The sequence below is a fragment of the Gymnoscopelus microlampas genome (genome assembly GCF_963454915.1).
Source record: "Gymnoscopelus microlampas genome assembly, chromosome: 23".
Taxonomy (NCBI): domain Eukaryota; kingdom Metazoa; phylum Chordata; class Actinopteri; order Myctophiformes; family Myctophidae; genus Gymnoscopelus; species Gymnoscopelus microlampas.
This window is the reverse complement of record NC_139960.1, coordinates 20,444,887-20,467,032: the sequence shown is the minus strand read 5'-3', so window position 1 is coordinate 20,467,032 and position 22,146 is coordinate 20,444,887. Positions and strand designations below refer to the sequence as shown.

At 42.0% G+C, this 22,146-nt stretch overlaps 1 protein-coding gene across 2 annotated transcripts; it reads left to right on the top strand.

The window, feature by feature from the left end:
* The first annotated feature begins 5,992 nt into the window (after positions 1–5,992).
* On the top strand, positions 5,993–21,936 carry tnpo3 (transportin 3). Of its 2 annotated transcripts, none has more exons than XM_084050215.1 (23): positions 5,993–6,285; positions 7,688–7,888; positions 8,476–8,549; positions 9,154–9,310; positions 11,043–11,186; positions 11,595–11,767; positions 12,281–12,419; positions 12,666–12,812; positions 14,088–14,195; positions 14,297–14,388; positions 14,489–14,628; positions 14,762–14,953; positions 15,106–15,197; positions 15,765–15,841; positions 15,989–16,049; positions 16,141–16,281; positions 16,654–16,770; positions 16,886–16,980; positions 19,302–19,458; positions 19,848–20,015; positions 20,143–20,255; positions 20,834–20,929; positions 21,068–21,936. In XM_084050215.1, the coding sequence occupies exons 1-22, from the start codon at positions 6,166–6,168 to the stop codon at positions 20,892–20,894; spliced, it is 2,769 nt and encodes a 922-aa protein (XP_083906341.1). In that variant the 5' UTR covers positions 5,993–6,165; the 3' UTR covers positions 20,895–20,929; positions 21,068–21,936. The 2 variants fall into 2 exon arrangements, with proteins under 2 accessions (XP_083906341.1, XP_083906340.1); XM_084050214.1 differs by having other exon boundaries at positions 11,592–11,767.
* Positions 21,937–22,146: the final 210 nt, after the last annotated feature.

Sequence of the window (22,146 nt, the reverse complement as noted above, 5' to 3'; positions counted from 1 at the left end):
CCGTTTTATTTGTTTTAGTCATAATTTGTAGCCTCTATTTTCTTTTATTTATTTTTTAAATGTATTTTCTTTGCTCCAATGAAGTTATTTGTTTTGTCTTTGAGTACCTAAAAGTGTGATGTACAGCAAGTCTGATACACAACATGGAACTATAATTAAACTAGGCTACATGGAGCAGTGGCATTCATGCACTGTATGTCATGACAAGGACGGCAGGTCATAGCGATTTCCCTCTCATTGACCTTGCTTTTGAGCTTTCCACACACGTGGAAAAACCAGAGCCTGCAAACTTGTGTTGACCTGGCTCTGGAGTAAACTGGAGTTATAAGTAAGTTACCCCAAGCCCCATGGGATGAGCCTTTATCCGGATAAGTCCGATTTACCTGAGAAGGACCTGCATGGGTCAATCCTCCAAATCCAGACCGAAACAGCGTTTGCGACATGGGATTACAACCATAAAGACACAGCAACTTACTTTAGACTTGGATAACAGCTCATTTGAGGAAGGATAAAGGAGAAGGAAGGATAAAGGTGGATAAGTACATAAGTACTGAGCAGCAGGGAAGGAAGGGTTCCTTCCCTGCTGCTCAGTTAGTTCCTCTTCTGATCAGAACCGGTTTATGATCTCTACATGCTCCTTCCTTCACCTTATCATTTAATACTGTCTCTTTTACTTTAAAGGAACACGTTTAGAGTAAAGCATCAGAGGCATTTCAGCAACACGTAGATCTCCTAGAAATGCAGCACTTGCAAAAAGATGCAAAGGTAGGCTTGTCTTTTTTTTTCATAGTGTAGGCCATTGGTTCTCAAAGTGGGGTCCGGGGACCCCCAGGGGTACTTGAGGGGGTTCCAGGGGGTCCCCAGCTAAATGATGGACAGGGACCAAATGGACCCTTATGGGTCTGTAACTCTGAGAGTGTACAAATGGAACCAAATGGACCCTAACGGGTCCATTTGGTTCCATTTGTACACTCTCAGAGTTAAATTAACATTGATTTTACAATATGAATTGGGGTCCCAGAGACATACATGCCATTAAATGGGGGTCTGTAGCCCTAATGCATGTCAAACTGGGGGTCTTTGAAATTTAAAATGGTTGAAAATCACTGCTAGAGAGCCGTAAAAATCTTCTATTATGGGGGTCCCTGGCTTATCTTTTCAAATGGGGGTCCGCGGGCTAATAAATGTCTATTTGGGGGTCCTTGGCACGAAAAAGTTTGAGAACCACTGGTGTAGGCTACATGTTAATATACAGGTAGATAACCTGCTGACACCTCCTTCGGTGCCCATTGCTCAATTTATATTGATCTGATTTATGAAAAGAATAGCAGAACTTGAAGACTTGAAAATGAATAGTAAGGATAATACAATTATTATTATTTTGTTTTTCATACTTCAAATACTTAAAAAATAAAACATTCAACACCCAATATTGTATGTCTCTAAAGGACATTTTCAGTATTAAAATTATTTTCTTGTATTAGAGGAATGACTGTCTTTGTTTTTCTTTTACATTAAACATTTTTCCGGTTCTACACAGCACAGTGCTCTATTTGTCCTGAACTGTCGAGTGATGAGGAGGAGTGGCATTCAGGAAAAGGGGGGAATGAAGAAGGTAAAGAGAGAAGGAAGAATTCATTCCCAGACCCGGGGTGGTATCATAACCAAGCTGTGAATGCAAGGTGCATGGGTATGATACCACCTGGGTTTGGAGGTGGTCTATCACAGTGGTTCTCAACCTGTGAGTCGGAAACCCCAGGGGGGTCCCCACGTGATTTTGGGGGGGGGGGTCCCCAGATGACAGTAAAGTGACAATTTTATGACTTTTACAATTTCACATTTTTTGTAATAATTTGTAATATTTATCTGTGGAACTGAGACAAACTAAACGAATTGCTAAGTAATGCTTCAACTCCTACAATTCCAAGTGCTTGTCAGGGTCGGGGGTCCCCAGTTCAAATATGATTACTTTGCGGCGTCACGGTCTGAAAAGGTTGAGAACCACTGGCCTTTCACAGCCTGCCAGAGGAACACTTTCCAAAGCCAACACTTTGCTGCCATGTCACAAAATGATGCAAAATCACATTTTATGTTACAGAGGAAAGGGGATGGGGGGAAAAAAACATTGCTGCTGGCCTGGATCGCTGGCGTAGCCAGTTCTCATTTACAAAAATGTCATTTCATTTCTTCTTACCATGTTTTTGAAGAGTTAAAGCTGCTCAAAACTGTCAATGACATTTTATTTCATGCCATGGACGTGTAGCAAATTATTTATTTGTTCAGCTTTTAGCCTAAACCCAAATTAACCAATGCTTAATTATTTTCAAACCTTATCTTCAGAAAATCACAAAGGATGCTTTTGATGAATTTATTGAGAATGGAGAACTAGATTTGTGTGGCATCACATGTTTTCTCTGGTATTTGGAACATTTGTTTGTAAACACAAGGAAACAGTCCAAGGCCCACAATGTAATCCTGAAATTTGGCTGAATATTATTGAACTGGATTAGACTGGTTTGGTCGAAATTGGGTCGATTGACAAATGACATAATAAAGGGATGACCTGTGTACATTTTGAGTTGATCAAACCTGCTGTAGACCTGCTGTATGCATGTAACAAAGTAGAAGTTGTCATTGGCAAAGAATTCTATTAAAGTGTCATTCACTGTACTATAGAGCATTGTCCAGTATACTTAGCTTCTGGGAGCCCAAAATGTGATAATGGCCCAAAATGTAAAAAGTACACATTCTGAACGTAACAACTGCTTTGCTCTAAATGTTGTGGCTTGTTTAGTGGACAGAGCCATACATGGCTCTTTTTACATGGCCATGTTAGCTTTACAAATAGTTATTATGACAGACTACCAACAGGTGAGAACATGGTTTGCCTACTACTGTGAGTTGTAAATAGACCTGCATAGCATCTAGGTATATTTAGGTAATGCATACATTTTGTATCTTAAAGGAGTAGTTCACCCAAATAATTACTTATTTTCTATCAATTACACACCCCATGAAGCATTGAATTCATGGAGATTTTTTTGTTCTTGTCACATTCCTGAGACAATAATTTGATGATAATAATAAAGATGCTAATGTATCCCAAGGCCCTCATTGGAAACAAGTCCGCAAGGACTTTTATGAACGGACCTGTTAGACAAAGTATTTTAAATGTAAATGTGTTGTTTTACATTCTTTTGCCTAATAAAATATTCAATCAATCAATCAATCAATCCGGTAGGAGACACAAAGGAAAATCTTTGTGTCTCCTACCAGAGAGACCTCCGGTTATCAAATTATTGGCTTAGGAATGCGATAAAAACTTAGACTAGACAATGCTTCATGGGGTGTGTAATTGATAGAAAATAATCTTTTTTTTGGGTGAACTACTCCTTTAAAGTTCTTTCTTGGTCACAGCAAAATGTTTATGTTACAAATGTAACGCTCTAGTAATCACTGCTATATAACCTAGTGTTTGTTAAATATCAGGGGTCTCCCCAACTCTCCAATTCTTTCATAAACAGAAAATACATACTCAGGTGGGCTGCCAATTTCATTCAATAGGAGAGAGAACCCATTTATGAGCTTCAATGCTATAGTGTTCAAGTTACAAATTTGTCCGCTCATTTTCAGTGGTGGAAAGTAGCTAAGTACATTTACTTAAGTACGTACTTACAGTTTTGAGGTATTCGTACTTTACTTGAGTATTTCCAATTTTCTATACTTTTACTTCTACTCCATACATCTCAGAGACAAATATTGTACTTTTACTCCACTATAATTATTTGAAAACTTTAGTTACTAGTTACTTTGTAGATTTGGATTATTATTACAAAACATACCCGCTTCAGCCCTATCTAAACTTTGGCTATTTGAAAATAGCCAATCTACAAGCTCACAACTATATTCAAATGGTACATTTTGATACCAATACTTTTGTACTTTTACTCAAGTCCATTTTGATTTACTTAAGTAAAAATATTTTAGTACTTTTTCCACCACTGCCTAGCCTTATAAAACCAACAATGCACAATGTACTGTGATAATTGGAGGTACTAATTGCATAGAGGTATAGTATAATTGTCCATTCAAGAAAAGCCAAGAAAAACATATTAATGCTCGTGATAATAATACTATGCGCTTTGCTGACATCTAGTGGTAAGTTTGCAGAGCAAAAATCATAGTTACATATAGGCAAAAATGAACTAATTGCAAACTGATGGGACTGTAATTGTTTTATTGCCCGTGTTATATAGCAGCATCCTCTGTCTTTATAAACAAATAACTATATTATCATGATGTATCTTAAGATTTCATATATTTTGTATTTTGCCTTCCCCCTCCTCTCGTGAAAACACGACATTGATGCTTACAGTTCCTCTTCCCGTCATAGTCAATGTCGCCATGTCGGCTTAATACAAGCGACTTTAGGCTTGTTTTTCTGTACAGTTGCTTGTAAATATTGCTAGTTGCGGGTTGCGACCCCCCCATTTGAAAATAATTAATGCCAGGGAGTGGGATATAATATATATTTGTATTGTTATTATGTTTTTTAAATATTCAATAAAAAAAAAATCTTCAAGATTAAAAAAAAAAAAAAAAAATCTACAAGCTCGAGCTCATAGATCGGCTATTTTCAAATAGCCAATCTATTATGTTTAAAGGGCGAAGGGCTTACTTATTTTGGGCTTGTTTTCATATAACTGGTTGCTTGTTTTGTACATTTGATTTATTAAGCACAATGTAAAAACAATAAATTAAAAATACTGTACACAAAATATGAAAAGAAAAGTGCCAGGAGGAGGCAAGAAGCCCAAAGGGCTTATATGAGGCCTCTACCTAACACAATACAAATATTAATAGAACATGATTTGTAAACAACAAAATATAAATATATAGAATTTACAAAAAACATGATTGAAATAACTGATTATCCATGAAAACTCATAATCAGCCAGCATAGTTGACATATCAGATTTGACAGGATGTCAAATCCATTGAGCAACCAAGCAAACAGGGAATAGAGAATATTGTTTTTTTTAATAATAATAAACCAAACAAAACTTATGAAGGAATGTGTGATAACCGGGATGTGACATTACGTACGTGACCTGGTCAATCAGAACATCCTTCAATTAAAGGTAGGGTAAGTGATTTACTTTGGTTAAAGTGTTAAATAGCTCTATATTCTGATAGTACTCATTGCTATAGAGTGTTTGTTCAGTAAAAGGAGCCATGTCTCTCTGATGGATAATTTATTGTATTAGATTATGATTATTGTATTGTATCACTTTGGATAATTGCATAAAGTATAATGTATTTGCTCAGAAGGGACAGTTCTGTAACTGCCGATATAAGATGTCCTTGCTCCCTGACCTACTCTTTCTTACCCATGAAAGTTGTGACTACAGTTTATCCATGACGCCTCAGCACAGACAACCTTGCCACCAAGATGAGCCTTCGCCCCTGTTCATGTTGATATATTGTGGGGTGGGCTTAATGAAAGATAAACTGTTTGTTATATTGATTAACATTTTGTATTACCAGTAGAGAATATTTTTGATTCTGTACCTAGTCTCTCCTGTGCAAATAATCCAGTAAACCTGATTATTATTTAAGACTGACTCCGTGTTACTTCTTTTTACGGTAATCCCTTTTGAAAGCGTACTTTCCTGGTTTTTCCTAAATTATCACTCTCCAGCTCTTTATTAAACAGAAAATGCATTTTCAGTGCTCTCTCCTGATTGGCTTAAATGTTGTCACCTACCTACCTAAATGTACTATGTTATGTTTACTAAAGAGCTGGAGAGACCCCTGTGACCGAACAAACGCCCTGTAGCAATGAATACTATCAGAATATAGTACTTACCTTTTTAACAAAAAAAACAAAAAAATATCACTTACTCTACCTTTAAGTTCCTGTTTCTCTCGCAAAAACCTGGCAACGCCGGCCACGGTTTCCACCCGGACGGAATTGGAGCTTGCACGGTGGGGAAGGAAAGGAAGGAAGCGCTGTAGCGAGATGGCGGTCGACACATAAGGGCCGAATAGATCTATCTCCGGCTAAAAACAACCAAACATCACGCCAACGTTACCGCCGTTCTAGCTCGCTGCCACCACCTCAATATTGACCCCCATAACGTCGAAAACACAAGCCGTCGCGCCATGGAGGGAGGTAAACCCACGCTGGCCCTCGTTTACCAGGCGGTGCAGGCTCTTTATCACGACCCGGACCCCGCCGGTAAGGAGCGAGCCTCCGTGTGGCTCGGAGAACTACAGAGATCGGTAAGAAAACGGGGAAGACGACGGGGAGGGCGTTGAATGTTGGGCCCTCAGTCAGTGCTTATACTCCTTGGGAATCCCAAACATAACGTTTAAAAAACGCCGAACCGGGTGTATTATGTCGTTTGAGCACCATTGAATACGACGGGAATGACGTCCACACTGGGGGGGGGGGGAAAGGGGGTTCATACATATTACCGTGCGTGTTGTAGCCCAGGAGGGCGACGAATGAATGAATCAAAACAGAGGAAGCTAGGATTACAGTTACTTCACAGTTAGCATTACATTTTTTTCGTGCTACATCAGCTGATGATAGCCATTTGCTATTATATTAGCAGGGATAGCTATACACGCGGAAGGGAAGCGTTCAATTCATTATTTATGCAGAGGTTTTTTTGTAAGCAAGGCCAATGTTGAAATGCTCTCTGCTGCTGCACACATGAGGGGGATTTGGCGTGTTGCAGGCAGGGGGCTCGGGGGATTTCAGCCAGGGGCCTCACAAGTACAGCTAGTAGCCCGGTTAGCTTGGTTGATTTAACTCGGGGTACAAATGTGGGTCCATTTGGTTACATTTTTGTACCATCTCAGAGTTATAAATGGCTAAATCCAACCCTGGGGATGTTACTGTCAACTGCGATTCTCCCGTTCAAAGTTACAGGTTCAGGTTCTTGACTTGTTGACCGATTTAACTTGGAAGAAAGGCATGTTTATTTGAGTGCTAACCGGCCCCCCCTCCCTCCCTCCCCATGGTTGTTGGTTTCCTCTTTTCACCACAACAGATAGGTTCAACTTGCTCAGCACATTCTAAATGTAGGATCATTGATAAGCTGCACTGCAGCTGTTGCACTGCCAACATGCCTGTTCAAAAGCATGTGGAGAACAATTACACAGCTCAATTCAGTTGGCCATGACATAATATGATAGTGAGTTTACATTCTTCAGTTGTTTAGTGACATAGACAGTGCATATATACCTTGTGTTCGCTTTTGTTTTGGGGCTTTAGCAGGCTAATTTAAGAGAGCATTGTATTTGGTATGTGAATACTGGCAGAATATGAATATTACTTATAAAGGAAAAAAAAGTGAATTCGCAGACACATCATTCACCCCTGTAACAATATGTACTGTAAAAGGTTGAGGTGCAAGACATGATATGAATATTCTGAAAGGAATGCAGTGTGGAATATAGGTATTATCCACACAACAGACAAGATCTGGTGTGTCCAAAACCAGGGGTTTTGTTTTACCACCTGGTCACTTGAATTACAATTTGTGGCCACGGGGGACAGGTTTTGGACTTATAACTGCATGCTACGTTCACTTGGACAACTGTAACAAGTCTGTGTTCACCGCCTCAACCCTGTTTTGTGTGTGTGTGTGTGCCTGCTGTGTTGTTCGTTTTGCAGATGTATGCATGGGAGATATCAGACCAGCTCCTCCAGGTGAAGCAGGATGTGGAGTCCTGCTATTTTGCCGCACAGACAATGAAGGTCAAGATCCAGACATCGTTCTATGAACTCCCACCGGAGACCCACATCGCCCTGCGGGATTCCCTTCTATCCCATATACAGAACCTCAAAGACCTCTCACCCATCATTGTCACACAGGTAACACCGCCAGCCACCTCCCCTTCACTTTGCGTAGTTATTTTTGTAGCCGTCAATCCTGCAGTGAAGACATCGTCCCTTCGCTTCTCCGTGAAGGCGCTGTCCCTCAATCACTTTTCTCTGAGGCGCTGCCTCTCCCACTTGCAAATCGTGTTTTGTGTATAAATTTGTGTTTTTGTCATACTTAATACCCGTTTATAAAACAGAGAACTGTCAAGCAGCATTGTTTTGTCTCTTATGCGAAAATCCCCCGGGCCCCTGTCTCTTTTATCCTGGAATGTAGCACCATCCATCTGAATGGCCTAGTTTCTTGTCAGAGAATTTACCACAACAGAACGGAAACTATCAGTAGTTTGTTTTGTTTACAAATGTGAGAAAGAGACCCAATGAATTACTTACAAATAAGTGAACATAAAATTATATACAGCTTGTATCTGTGTTTTGAATAAAATAGAAATGTGTAATTGTTATGCTTCACATTTATTCGCTAATTGAGTTTAGATTTTCATACATCTCTTCCATTTCCTGTTTCACATGTGTCATGTGTAACCTGTCTGTCTCCATCTGTCCCTCTGTTTCTCTCTCAGCTGGCTCTTGCCATTGCAGACCTCGCCCTTCAGATGGCTTCGTGGAAAGGATGCGTTCACACCCTCATTGAAAAGTAAGACCTCCTCTACATGTTCCTTCATATCACAGCTCAAGCAGACAGAATAATAAACAACTGTAGTTGAAAGTATGGGTTTGTGCCAACCCAAATATTGTTGGCACACAATGTTTTTAATCTAGTGCGGACGGTCACTATCATCGAAGGATGAGTTTGGATCAAAAACTACAGTCAATAACTTAAAATATTTTTATTGGAACCGACTGAATCCAAAGGATCAACTTATTGTCTAATTTCCGATCGTTACACAAGACAAACTAACCTTAGTCGTTTAACTCACAGCTGGGTAGCCAGACAGACTCTCATCTCATGAAGTTCATGTCTCCGAAGCAGTTTTTCTAGGAATTGAAATGTCTATTTTATACATCTATATTCTATGATCGTTAAACATGTTTGCAGGATGGGAGCAGATTTCTATAGAAATAAGTGTTGTCGTGGGCAGGGGTGATCAGGATCTTTCCAGGAGTGCAGGATTGAAAAAGAAAACGACAGGGTTCTAGTTGAACGCTTTTATTTGTGGTTGTTATTTCACAAACTTTTCAGCATTTTCTAGTCATGTACCACAACAATCATTTTTCTGCCCACGTCACCCCCCCACCAGGTACAACAACGACATCAGCTCCATGACGTTTCTGATAGAGATTTTGACAGTGCTGCCCGAGGAGGTCCACAGCCGCTCGTTACGCATCGGAGCCAATCGCAGGACGGAGATCATAGAGGACCTGGCCTTCTATTCTGCAACTGTAGTCACTCTACTGGTGAGAGCTCACCAACCCTCCTTTTTCTTATCATTGGTTTCATCCTATTGACCATAGTCACAGTCCACACAGCCATTTTGTTGTTACATCATCATACTCAAATGGATGGGGAACTAGTTTCGATTTTGACAGCAAAGTTTTGATTCAGTTTTAGTCATAGTCCTTTGAATCAAATTCCTAGTCACCTGAAATGTTTTACTGTTAGTCTAGTTTTAGTCGACTAAATATCATAAGATTATAAAACATAAAATGTTTTTTGGCGGGCCTTGATGGCGTCGTAAATGGCTGATTTTACACTTGGCTGCATGCTGAAAATAGCCGATCTACAAGCTCACAACGTGACGCGCTGTGAGCTTGTAGATCGGCTGTTTTCAGAGTGCAACACCAGAGCGCAACCAAGCATAAAATTACTTGTCTTTTAGTTCTACTGGATCTCTTCTCCTCTAGTCCCTCACTAACATTTTAGTCTAGTTTTTATTTGTTGACGAAATTGTCTATTTAGTCTTAGTTTTAGTCATCGTAGCTTAGTTATTATTTTGTTTTTATTTAGTTTTCGTCGGTGAAAAAAGGTAGTCGACGAACGTTTTTCGTCATAGTTTTAGTCGACGAAATCAACACTGATGGATGGGGAACCCCAACAGGATGGAATAAATGTCTATGGCTAGTATTGGGTACCGAGAACCGGTGCCATACTAGAATACCCAGATCCTATTAAAGTGGAGAATTCATGCTTCATAAATTATGGTGTGGCGTAGTAATTGGTCTGTCTGTTAGTCTTTCCGTTTGTTTGTCCGAGGCTAATTTCACGAACTGCTGGACCAATCAGTGCCAGATTTCTTGTGCATGCTGCCATTAGGCCGAGGACGTACCTCCACGTGTTATTTTCACATTGTCATTGTCTACGACTGACATCAAGACCATCCCCAAGGAAGACGCGATGCATTTATTAGACCCCATCTTGTTTCCTACCTTTGCCTTTTTTCACTTCCGTCCTGAAGTAAGAGCTTTCACATCTGTCCCTGTGTCTCTCATTAGTCACTGTAATTCCCCTCGGGCTTTGGCCTGCTTCATTATCACAAGCCAGGGATAAAATGTATCGCTTTGTACTATAGTGCTTTCCTATTGGGACTGTTTAACAATGAATTCATTAAATGACAGTAAAGAGGAACATGAAGTTCAGTGGGAAATAAACAAAACACGAAGAGCTGGATTAAAATGCAAGATTTTGGATAAACCTAATTTTTATGGTATGAAAATCATGCTTTATTTAAGTCAAAACCAAATAACCCAATGTCTGAACCTGCGGTTCCTCTCGTACTGAGCGGGATTACTATTGCAACAACACATCATCAGTAGGGTAAAACTAACCTGTCTCACGACGGTCTAAACCCAGCTCACGTTCACTATTAGTGGGTGAACAATCCAACGCTTGGTGAATTCTGCTTCACAATGATGGGAAGAGCCGACATTGAAGGATCAAAAATCCTTATTTCAAAAATCTAGTCCAGTGTAGAGAGACAGAAAACCAAAGGCAGAGACAGAGGAGGTAATATACGAGATGATACAGGGTTCGGAATTGAACTCGGGTCCTTACACTCACAAGGAGCACTATATTTCTGGTCTGTGCACTAACTGGCTGAGCCACCAGGAACCCCACTCCCGTGTTCTTGCTTAATCGTGGTACTGATGATACTTTGAATGTCTGTGTGTGTTTGTGTATGTGTTCCTCCAGACGTCGTGTGTAGAGAAGGCAGGAAACGATGAGAAGATGCTGATCAAGGTATTCCGCTGCCTGGGCAGCTGGTTCAACCTGGGGGTTCTGGACAGCAACTTCATGGCCAGCAATCAGATCCTTATGGTCCTCTTCCAAGTGCTGGTCAGTCTCATACTTTTCTTAACCGCTTTCAACATGGCGTCTATATTTTGCGCATATCATATAGGTGAAAATCTTTTTAGCTGGAGTTAGCTGATGCGCAAATTTTCATCTGTAGTAAAATTGGTCTAGTATTGTCAATACAATATAATACAACAAAAGTAGAAAGAATTCGTTCCAGTATATGTAAATGTACATATAAATAGATTTGGGTGTATAAAAGCAGAGTCCTTGGTTTTGCAATGTGAAATAGTAAGTTATGTGATCAGTGATTATGTGCAGTGTCATAAAGTCAGTGTACGTTTTTGCCCGTTGATCCTGCATATCTCAGAGTCTTCTGTCCAAGTCATTAGCGAGGCCCCGGTGTTTTGATGTTGCGTTCTTCCTTGCTTCCATGTTCTTTGTCAGCAGAGGGATGAGACCTCCACCAACCTTCACGAGGCAGCATCAGACTGCGTGTGCTCGGCCCTCTATGCCATTGAGAACGTGGATACTAACATGGCTCTGGCCCTGCAGCTCTTCCAGGGTGTCCTCACACTGGAGACGGCCTACCACATGGCTGTTGCACGGGAGGACCTTGACAAGTAAGAACGTACATTACACACATGAACACACACTGGATTTTCACTGAGAAGCACCCATGTCCAGGTGCCACACATGTCCCATTTTAGCTAAAGGGGCACGAACTTTGCCCCCGCTCCACCCAGATGTCCCATTTCAAGCTGAATACATGTTTATACAGTGTGAGCGAGACCATCAACCAGGATGAGGAGCAGCTCTGCATTTGTTTATAGTTGTGATTGATGATAAAAAGCGGTCCACATCATAAGCGCATTTCAGAAAATAACAATTTTCTACTTTAAAAAGCACTCAGTTCCACCAGAAAAGCAGCCAGTATCTCATAGGGTTTCAAGTGACCCCTCCGAGACACTATAACACAACTTCCAAACACATGAACACATGAAGCCATTTCTGTGCACTTTTTCATCTATAGTTGTCTGTTGGGACAAATGCAGGACACTCTGAACGGCGTACTGTCACCTGATGCTGATCCTCATGGGGATTCTCAATGTTTACTCTTTCTTCTTGACTTTCAGAGTGCTGAATTACTGCAGGATTTTCACAGAGCTGTGTGAGACGTTTCTAGAGATCACAGTGAGGAGTCCAGGCCAGGGCATGGGAGACCTGCGGACGTTAGAGTTGTTGCTCATCTGCGCAGGTCACCCCCAGTATGAGGTACGTGCATCACACTCAACACACACACACACACACACACACACACACACACACACACACACACACACACACACACACACACACTCACACTCACACTTTTACTGGGGATGGAAAGGAGTTTTTGCTTGCCATGAAACTATTAATCTACATACATGCATACAGTTGCTGGAGAGGCTTTGCATGTGTTGCGTTTAGTTCTCCACACACCAGGTTCAGTACTATAACTTTGTTCTCATCTTGTTCCAGGTTGTCGAGATCTCGTTTAACTTCTGGTATCGTCTGGGAGAGCACTTGTACAAAACCAATGATCCAGCTCTCCACAGTATCTTCAGACCGTACATACAGAGACTGTTGCACGGCTTGGCCCGACATTGTCAACTGGACCCCGACCATGTAAGGACCACCTCTGCTTCTCTATAATCTAGGCCTGTCCCCAACTCAGAATGTTGGTGGTCGAATCGGCTTTGGCAGTTCAGTTCCACAATTTCGTTATTATATATAAAAGGTCTGTCTGACTTTCTGGCAAAATAGTATGTTGATGTTTTATTTCAGTGCTGATGTGGACCACAGTAACATGGTCAAGTGAGACTGAGTCATATTAATATTTTTGAGTATTTAAAATTAATAAATCTGTTTAGACCTCTGCATGTGACATAGGGCTGGGTGACAAAACAATCTCGATAGTGAAAAATTAAAGACTGTGGACATTAATACTTGATATGTATAGATCTAACAGCAGAAATAAAACGAACAGTGTCTGCGATGCACTGTTTACATTACCAGCAGAGAGGAAAGTGGATGCAACAGTGATTGAGAAAAGTGTAACAGAGGGACTCAAAACAAGTGTGGAAGTGAACTTGTATTATCCTCTGAATATGTTTTTTTTATTTTATCTACACTGTAAAATACTCAAATGTGACCCGTAAGAGTTAATTTGTTGTACGGGTACATTTGGTTTCATTTGTATACTGTGTTTGGTTATGAACCCGTTAAGGTTGAGCACACACTTGGTTCCTAACTATCAATCATTTGGCTGTGGACCTCCCTGGTTTAATGAACCCTCTGGTTTCTTCATTTTCTTAAAACTGGCAGAATTGTCCAATTATCATATTGTGATAAATATCAATATGATCAATGTGGAAAATAATATTGTGTTCATATATTTTGCCATATCACCCAGCTCTAATGCATTAAATTGGCGACAATCCATTTGACTATGTGCAGATTTATTTATGAGTACGTAGTTATTTCCTGCTACGCTACTGTAGCTGGAGTCGACAGGAGATCAAATAACTCACCGCTACGGAGGTTGAAAGAGAATGCATTTCCACCATGTATATTGTGTACATCCCAACCGCATGGTTTTCTTATATTGTAAAAATTGCATTTGCCAAAAACATCAACCATCAGGGGGAAGCCCTGCGATAATCCTTGTAAAATTGTGCTTGAAAATGTTGGTGTCTGGGACTACTCACAGACTGGGTCGGAACGCTTTTCTGAACCACTCAGACTTAATGAGCATCAGTGTCGGACTCAAGAAACGATTTGGCTCCGATCTGTGAGGTTTTTTCCCAGATTTAAAAACGTTATCTGCAGTGATAGTAGGTATACTCCCCAGTATTCTTTATAAAGGCGCATTTGTCATTTGTTGTCTTGTTCTACCGACAGGAGGGCATCCCCGAAGACACGGATGACTTTGGGGAGTTTCGGATGAGGGTGTCTGATCTCGTCAAGGATGTAATTTTCCTCGTGGGTTCCATGGAATGTTTTTCCCAGGTAGCGTTCTGAAATGTTTCGTAATTGTAATTTTGTTGCATTTCATACATGATGTCTTACAGCCTGTATTCTCACACGTGCCTCATCTTCACTCTCCTCAGCTTTATTCTACTTTAAAAGACGGTAATCCGCCTTGGGAAGTGACCGAAGCCGTTCTCTTCATCATGGCCGCCATTGCTAAAAGCGTTGACCCGTGAGAGCTTCATTCCTTTCGGTGTACATAAATATATCAACAATGTCCTCCTTGTTTTATCTTTGCATGTAACATCTAAACCCCATTCCCTTCCTGGCAGTGAGAACAACCCTACCCTGACGGAGGTTTTGCAGCAGGTTGTGCTACTTCCAGAGACGGTCCACATCGCCGTGCGTTACACCAGCATCGAACTTGTGGGGGAGATGAGTGAGGTTGTGGATAGAAACCCCCGCTTCCTAGGTACGGTCTAGATTCACCTCTATTGCGCCATGGATCATCAATGCGATGCTTAAATTGATTTGTATGTTGCGCCTGCATTTTTCGCACAAAGTGACTGTACACCGTGCCTCTCCATCCTACCATCCTACCGCAGACCCTGTGTTGAACTACCTGATGAAGGGGCTGAGAGAGAAGCCTCTGGCATCGGTGGCAGCCAAGGCCATCCACAACATCTGCTCGGTGTGCAGAGACCACATGGCCCAGCATTTCCAAGGCCTGCTGGACATTGCCCGTGCCCTCGACACCTTCGCCCTCTCCACAGAAGCCGCTGTTGGTCTGCTCAAAGGTGACTAGGCTCTCTATCACCGTCTAGTGTTTAATGTACTTCTGTAGACTGATTATTTGTTAGTCAGTGGTTACTCTTTAGTCTAAGGTTAGCTTTAGGCATTTATTGTAACACTGCTTTACTGTAATGAGTTCTTGTCCGATCTTCCGCAGGTACAGCACTTGTCCTAGCCCGTCTACCCCTGGAGAAGATTTCGGAGTGTCTGAGTGACCTGTGTGCGGTGCAGGTCTTGGCCCTCAAAAAGGTAAGTGAAGATTAACTAGAACATAGGTGTGTTCTTGAGTCTATACTTTACCATGCAACTAAAAGTCAAGTGGAAGCGGATGATATGCTCGATTTCAAAATCTCACTGTTTCAGTATGTTCATGGGATCAGTTTCTCAACAAAAGAGGGAGTAGTGCAGCCTACAATAATGATAGGTAGATTTAGAGGTCTGGCCCTAAACCAGTCGGGAGTGTATCTATGTTCCCTGGGTTCTATGTTCCCTGCTTACCTAACCCTAACCCTAAGGTAAATGGGGAACATAGGACCCGGGGAACATAGGGATGACCCCAGAGAGCATACTATTGGTAAAGTAGATTAGAACATTTGGCTGGTTGAATGGAACTGGAGCCTTTAGAGCTTCTGGTCCCACTGAATTCAATTATATCTGCAAAGTACTATGTTTTTTATTTAATAACACTACTTATAATCCAAATGTAATGTTGATTTTATTTGTCTTATTTAATAATTGTTATTGTTAAAGCAAAAATAATGAAATTATGGGATGTGAGAAACTGATGTGTTGTGATTTACTGTGTCACCCCCACAGCTTCTCACTCAGGACTCTTGTAATGGAAAAACCGGTGACCCCACAGTGTGGCTAGACAGACTAGCAGTCATCTTTCGGTAAGGGCTGCACCGGTGGATTCGGGCATGAACGCATGTAAACATAAGTCGTTTTGTATTTGCATGGAGCAGTTGATGATGGAACATTTCGTGACCCGCGTTATGCTTTAGTTTTTATTCACTGACACAACGTTTTCTCCCTTCTAGACACACAAACCCGATTGTAGAGAACGGACAGTCACACCCCTGTCAGAAAGTCATCCAAGAGGTTGGTTTTCTGTGATTTCAACCTTTACAGCGAAAGAATCCAACGGCTGTCAATCTCCTAATCTCTTGTGAACAATGTCATGGTCCTGTAGATCTGGCCTGTCCTGTCGGAGACCCTGAACACACACCAGGCTGACAACCGCATCGTGGAGCGCTGTTGTCGCTGTCTCAGATTCGCTGTACGCTGCGTTGGCAAGGGATCTGCTTCACTACTACAGCCACTCGTCACACAGGTGCGTTGAACACTTCTTTGTGTATTTGAGAGAAGTTGCATGGTAAATGGTGCATTTATATAGCGCTCTCATCCAAAGCGCTTTACATAGACTGTGCATTACATTCACCCATTCACACACGTTCACACACCGATGGAAACCATGCAAGGCACCAACAATTAGGCAGCAATTAGGGGTTCAATGTCTTACTCAAGGACAAGTCGACACTAACTCTAGGTGTTAGTGTCTCTAGTGAGCGAACTGGGAACCTTGCGGTTATCAGTTCACTCTACCCGGCCACTCTACCCCTGAGCCACTGCCGCCCCTTGCATGGTTAGTCTGTTGATCATAAATAATATTTGTGCTGATCATAAGTCATGTTTGTTTCCCCAGATGGTCAGCGTGTACCAAGTGTATCCCCACTCCTGCTTCTTGTACTTGGGAAGCATCCTCGTAGATGAGTATGGTATGGAGGATGGCTGCAGACAAGGACTACTCGACATGTTACAGGTAACACATGCACATGTATATTACCAGTGCGGTGTCATTTCTACAAAGCTTAATTGGTGGTTGTGTGTCCTGCTCGTCTTTTAATAAGGAATGTGTTCCTTCTCTCCTCCAATAGGCTCTCTGTATGCCCACCTTCCTGCTGTTGGAGCAGCCCAATGGTCTGCGCAACCACCCTGACACAGTGGACGATCTGTTCAGACTTGCCACCCGGTATGACCTGTCACTGCCAGTAGTGTAATGGGAATTATTTAACTGGGGCGCTACCTTTTTTATGACGTCATGTGCACGCGACACGCTCTGACCAGCATTATGACATATTCATTTTCAGTTTGATACATTTTAGTGAGGTTTACGTGTCCATAAGTAGTTTTAGTTAGAAACCTTTTTTTTTGTTTAGCTTTTGTTTTTTGATTTATAGAGAAAGAAAGGTAGGATAGTATAATGCATAGGCTATCAATAGAGGTGATGGTGGAGAAACGAAGATGATTTCATATGCAATTCTATTTAGTTTTGCATTGTTATTTTGAATGTGTGTCAGTACGACGCTGATCAGATTAGGCTATCCTAACTATGGCTTCTGAAACGCGTTTGAGCTTTCACAAAAAAGTCTTAAACTCACTTTTCAGCAGTATTTTGTCGTTGAAGCTACCTGTCTATGTTCAGTTGTAATTATTCCAATGAACACACAGACAACTAAGACACACTGGTACCAACGCTCAACTGAATGGAGAGACCAGACGTGTGACCAGAGGTTGGGTTGCGCGTCTAATGGGGTGTAAAGTGCCTACTGCGGGCTACTGTTTTCCTACCCTACCAACAACTAATCTGCGTGCTAGGCTACAACAGCGGTATTGGGTACTACAGTAGTAGCGGTGTGTGACAGTATGGGTACGCATGCTCGCAGCCACGCAAGTGCACACTGGTGCATGTGCTATTGTGCGTGGTCCTGCAAAAAAGAACTGGCTGAACGGCGTGATGTTGTGTGAAGTAACCAGTGCACCCCTGGTCACTGGCACTGCATGTGGCATCACGACTGATGGGTTCAATTGTTCCCTGTGAATGGGTAACACTCACTGACAATGAATGAGATGTTGGTAGAACCTGGAGTTGTATTTGTAGATTTTGCACTGTAGACATTGTCGATCGTCTTCATCGATTTTATGTTGCTTCAGTGAGCGAGAAACCAGAAGTAGCAATTCCATTCACTCATTGCATGAAGAAAAAACACTCTCAAAACCACATTTTTAGCACATGTGCTAAACAATGGATTCTGCCATAAACTAGTAAATTATGTGGATCTCTTTTATCTGTTTCATACATGTGTTTATAGTTTTCTCAGGGGCCCCCCAGGGCAGTGTTTTGTCTCCTATACTGTACCAGTATAGAAGTGGTGAACCTCCTTGGGAATGACACAGCCTTGGTGGGGTTTCTTAAGCCTGACAACTCATCCTTAGGTGGTTTTTAAGTGGTGCTCTGACAATTATCTTGAGGGTAACGTGAAAAAAACAAAACAAAGGAAATGGTCATTTTAGACTTGGTAGAGAACAAGTTCCAAACCCATGACAAACCCATTGAAATTTTTAAAACTTAGAGGAACTTATGGATAGAGGTTGGAACAAGCTGGAGTTCAATGAATGTGTCCCTGTGAAGGGAAAAAGAAACTGAAGCAGCAAATGTTCTTTTTTTTAAATGTTGATCAATATGTCTTGCAACTGTTAAACAAGGCTATGCTACACGCATCCTGTCTGTTGGCCTGATTTGTGTGTTTTGGCAGTATGCGGTATGCAGACAGGTTGCAGCGCATTATCAGGATAGCTAGTAGGGTCATTGAGTGTGACCAGATGTCAGCCACACAGCTGTGCAAAGACCTTATTCTGTATTAAGGCTGAGTGCATGTGACCCTACTCGCCCTCTAGTACACAATGGGCTGCAACTCATAGCCATCAGGGCACCGGAACAATTCTGCAAAAGAAAGTATGAAGTCTTTTGTTCCTTCAGCAAGTGGACTGTTAAATGAGAGGGACAGCACTAAACGCAGGATTTGATGGTATTGCGATCAGGCCATGTATGTGTGTCTTATACTCTCTCTCCACACACACACACACACACACACACACACACACACACACACACACACACACACACACACACACTAGTAGATATGCTTATAATATGTTTCTCAAGGGCTATGTCACTGCAGTGTTGACCTGTTTTTACATTGGGTTTACTAGACGTAAGGGTGTTGGGAAGTGCTCTGTGTTTGTTCTGTCTTGTGTACTTGTGGTGCCATGACCACCTGAATTTCCCTAATGGGATAATAAGTTTAATGCCTTGACCACATCATGTGGGTGGTTGAAAAGTAGATTTCTGCCAGGGTATGGGTGTGGCCACTAATGGACACACTCACTGAAAGAATGACTCATAAAATGTAATGAACCAGAATCAACTTTTATCAGAATCATTATAGTGTTGCATATTTAGTTGTTCTATATGGATCCGCAACATCTAATGTCTCCCTCTTATCTGTCCAGGTTTGTCCAGCGTAGTCCGGTCACCCTGCTCAGTAGTAGCATCATTGTTCACATCATCCAGTGTGCCATCGCCGCCACCACACTGGATCACCGGGACGCCAACTGTAGTGTCATGAAGTTCGTCCGAGACCTCATCCACACAGGAGTCAGCAATGATGTGAGTGACCTTGTGACAAGTGGCAAAAGCTCTGTCAGGCATGCAATGTCTAATGTTGACGGTAAGAACAGTGGTTTGAGGCGATCGGTCACAATTATTATTTGATTAGTAAATGCAGACCTGCTTAACCACTTTAAACCTGGCCTCCTTATTTTTAGTATGTCATATTATAGGCAAAACTTTTCAGGAATGTTGAAAAAAGCCAATCTACAAGCTGCTCGCAAAGCGGCGCATTGCGATGTGTTGTGAGCTTGTAGATCGTACTCAGCGTACAAGGTTCAATCCAGTGAATTTGCATTTCTGTGCTCTAACATACAGATTTACCATAATCTGTACGTATCCAGTATAATATGTATATACATGTGTGTATTGTTTTTCTTCTGCTGCAGCATGAGGATGACTTTGAGGTGCGGAAGCAGTTGATTGGCCAGGCCATGGAGCAACATGGACAGCAGCTGGTGACCCAGCTCATGCACACATGTTGTTTCTGCCTGCCACCATACACACTTCCAGATGTGGCTGAGGTACTGTGGGAGATCATGGTGTTTGACAGGCCGGTGAGTAAATGCACGTGCAACGTCTTACCACTAGATGGCAGTTTCTCAGCTTCAGTGGGGATGGCTGTTGACCTGCTATGCAAAAGTTGACAGTGGTGAATATCCACCGTGCTTTGTGTCGTTTTAGACGTTCTGCCGCTGGCTGGAGAACGCGTTGAAGGGGCTTCCTAAGGAGATCTCGGGTGGCGCAGTGACCGTCACGCACAAACAGCTCACAGACTTCCACAAGCAAGTCACTAGGTGAGCAATAACGTTATCACATCAGTCAAAACTGTTCCCTCTTCCTCTGCTGTACCGTAGAAACGGTAACACTTGCCGATGATGCAGATTCTGCATGTCCTGCTTAGTTAAGATTAGGACAGCATTCCCAAGGGCAACCTCTACCCTGGATATATATGCAGTTCTGTGTTAGATTGTAGCTGTGGAGGGTTAATACCTGACAGGACCATGCCCAGACAGGCTGCTGTGGAGACGCAAATTCACGCAATGGAACGTTGAAAAACTGGCACAGGAAAACCATGCAGATTCCCTGTGTCTTGTTCAGGCTCGCCCGGGACCTTTTCTGTTGTAGCCGCCCTCTCAGCAGCATGATGGGATGAACCTGAGCGTTATGCGTTTCATAAGAACCAGACTTGACTCTTTTCCCAAGACAGTGTAGAACTTATGAGCCACAGAAGATCATTGACAGCAAATACCTCTAATCTCTTTTTAAGAAGTCATTTGTAAAAGCGGTATTTCTCGCATGCATCAATACATTTTCCAACGTTGCTTCCAATCTAACTTTTTTCTGTCCTCCTATTCACCCACTGTTTCCCCAGTGCGGAGGAGTGCAAACAGGTGTGCTGGGCCATCAGAGAGTTCACCAGATTGTTCCGATAGCCACGCCACTCCTTAGAGCTCTGCCAGAATACCAGGTAAAAAGCTTTTCCACAAAAACTCAGCCCACAAGAGGGACAGTGGGATGAGATTTTCTTAAAATCACCATAAATAAATAACGATGGGTAACAACTGGCACTGCAAAGTTGTTGACTTGCACATTTCCCCCTCCTCAGGTTAAATCTTTTGTTGGCTAACATTCAGAGGTGACGGCAAAAATACGCTGAGGACTGCAGATGTGAATCTAAAGGGAACTCTTTACTGGAAGATGGCGGGACTTGGCAACATGGAAAGCCAAAAGGACGCACCACTCTGAAATTGGAGTGACAGGGTGGTAAAGAGACATAAAAAGACTCTGAGAGGTCTGATAATAGGAGCCCCCCCAAAACTCCTCTTTCAGCTCCCTCTTAAGCCCCCCTCTCCCTCACTGTCCCCCCAGCAACAGGTGGCATCCGGGGTAATGGGGTGGGACGAGGGCGTGCCCCAGGGATGGAGGGATGTTCACCGACCTGGAGAGCACCGATGGATTCAGCTCTGTGTCAGCCGGATGTCTTGAAGTTCCATCTTTAAAAAAAGAACAAGGAAAAAAAACAACAACAAACAAAAGATGTGCCTGGTTGCAAATCATAATGCATCAAAAAAGACTTGTACGTTTTAAGATAAAGGAGAGAAATCAATTTATTTTCGTGGACGTTTCTTTAGGACTTTATCATGGTCTTGCTGTCCGTGCCATATGAAAATGAATAGCAAACCCAGGATGCTCTTCACAGCATGGCCACCAGTGCCTGTGGAGGCATGTAGTTGGTGGAAGGGTAATGCTTGAAGATTTGGCGTCACCTTTGACCTTTTTAACATGTTGGCTGGAATTTTAGTTATCTTTTGCCAGAAAGCAAGAATCACTCGACTAACTGGTAAAAGAAACATTTTTTTTTTTTTTTTTTTTTTGCTCTTCCAGTTAATATCACCCATATTTGGGAGAGACACAACATCACTGACGATGTAGCCTTGTATTGAACAATAAAAAACAACAACTGAGAGGAACAAATATGCTCTTGTTATATTTTGCCTTGAGTCTCACCGGTATCTATCTGTCGGTTCGGGACCCAGACTCACTTTTCCTCGTATCTATTCAGTGAAACCAGTTCGACTAGGTGTCCATTGTTGTGATTGCTACAGTAGCAAGTCAAACAACACTTTATCACTCTGTAGCAATAAATGCATGTGAACATTCACACAAGACTCATCCTGGCAGGTG

Excerpts from the sequence above, each read along its gene's own strand:
- tnpo3 (XM_084050214.1), top strand. The coding sequence starts at position 6,166 with ATGGAGGGAGGTAAACCCACGCTGGCCCTCGTTTACCAGGCGGTGCAG. Across the intron at positions 7,889-8,475 it reads CACCCATCATTGTCACACAG|CTGGCTCTTGCCATTGCAGA; the intron begins GTAACACCGCCA and ends TTTCTCTCTCAG. Across the intron at positions 12,420-12,665 it reads CAGGTCACCCCCAGTATGAG|GTTGTCGAGATCTCGTTTAA; the intron begins GTACGTGCATCA and ends ATCTTGTTCCAG.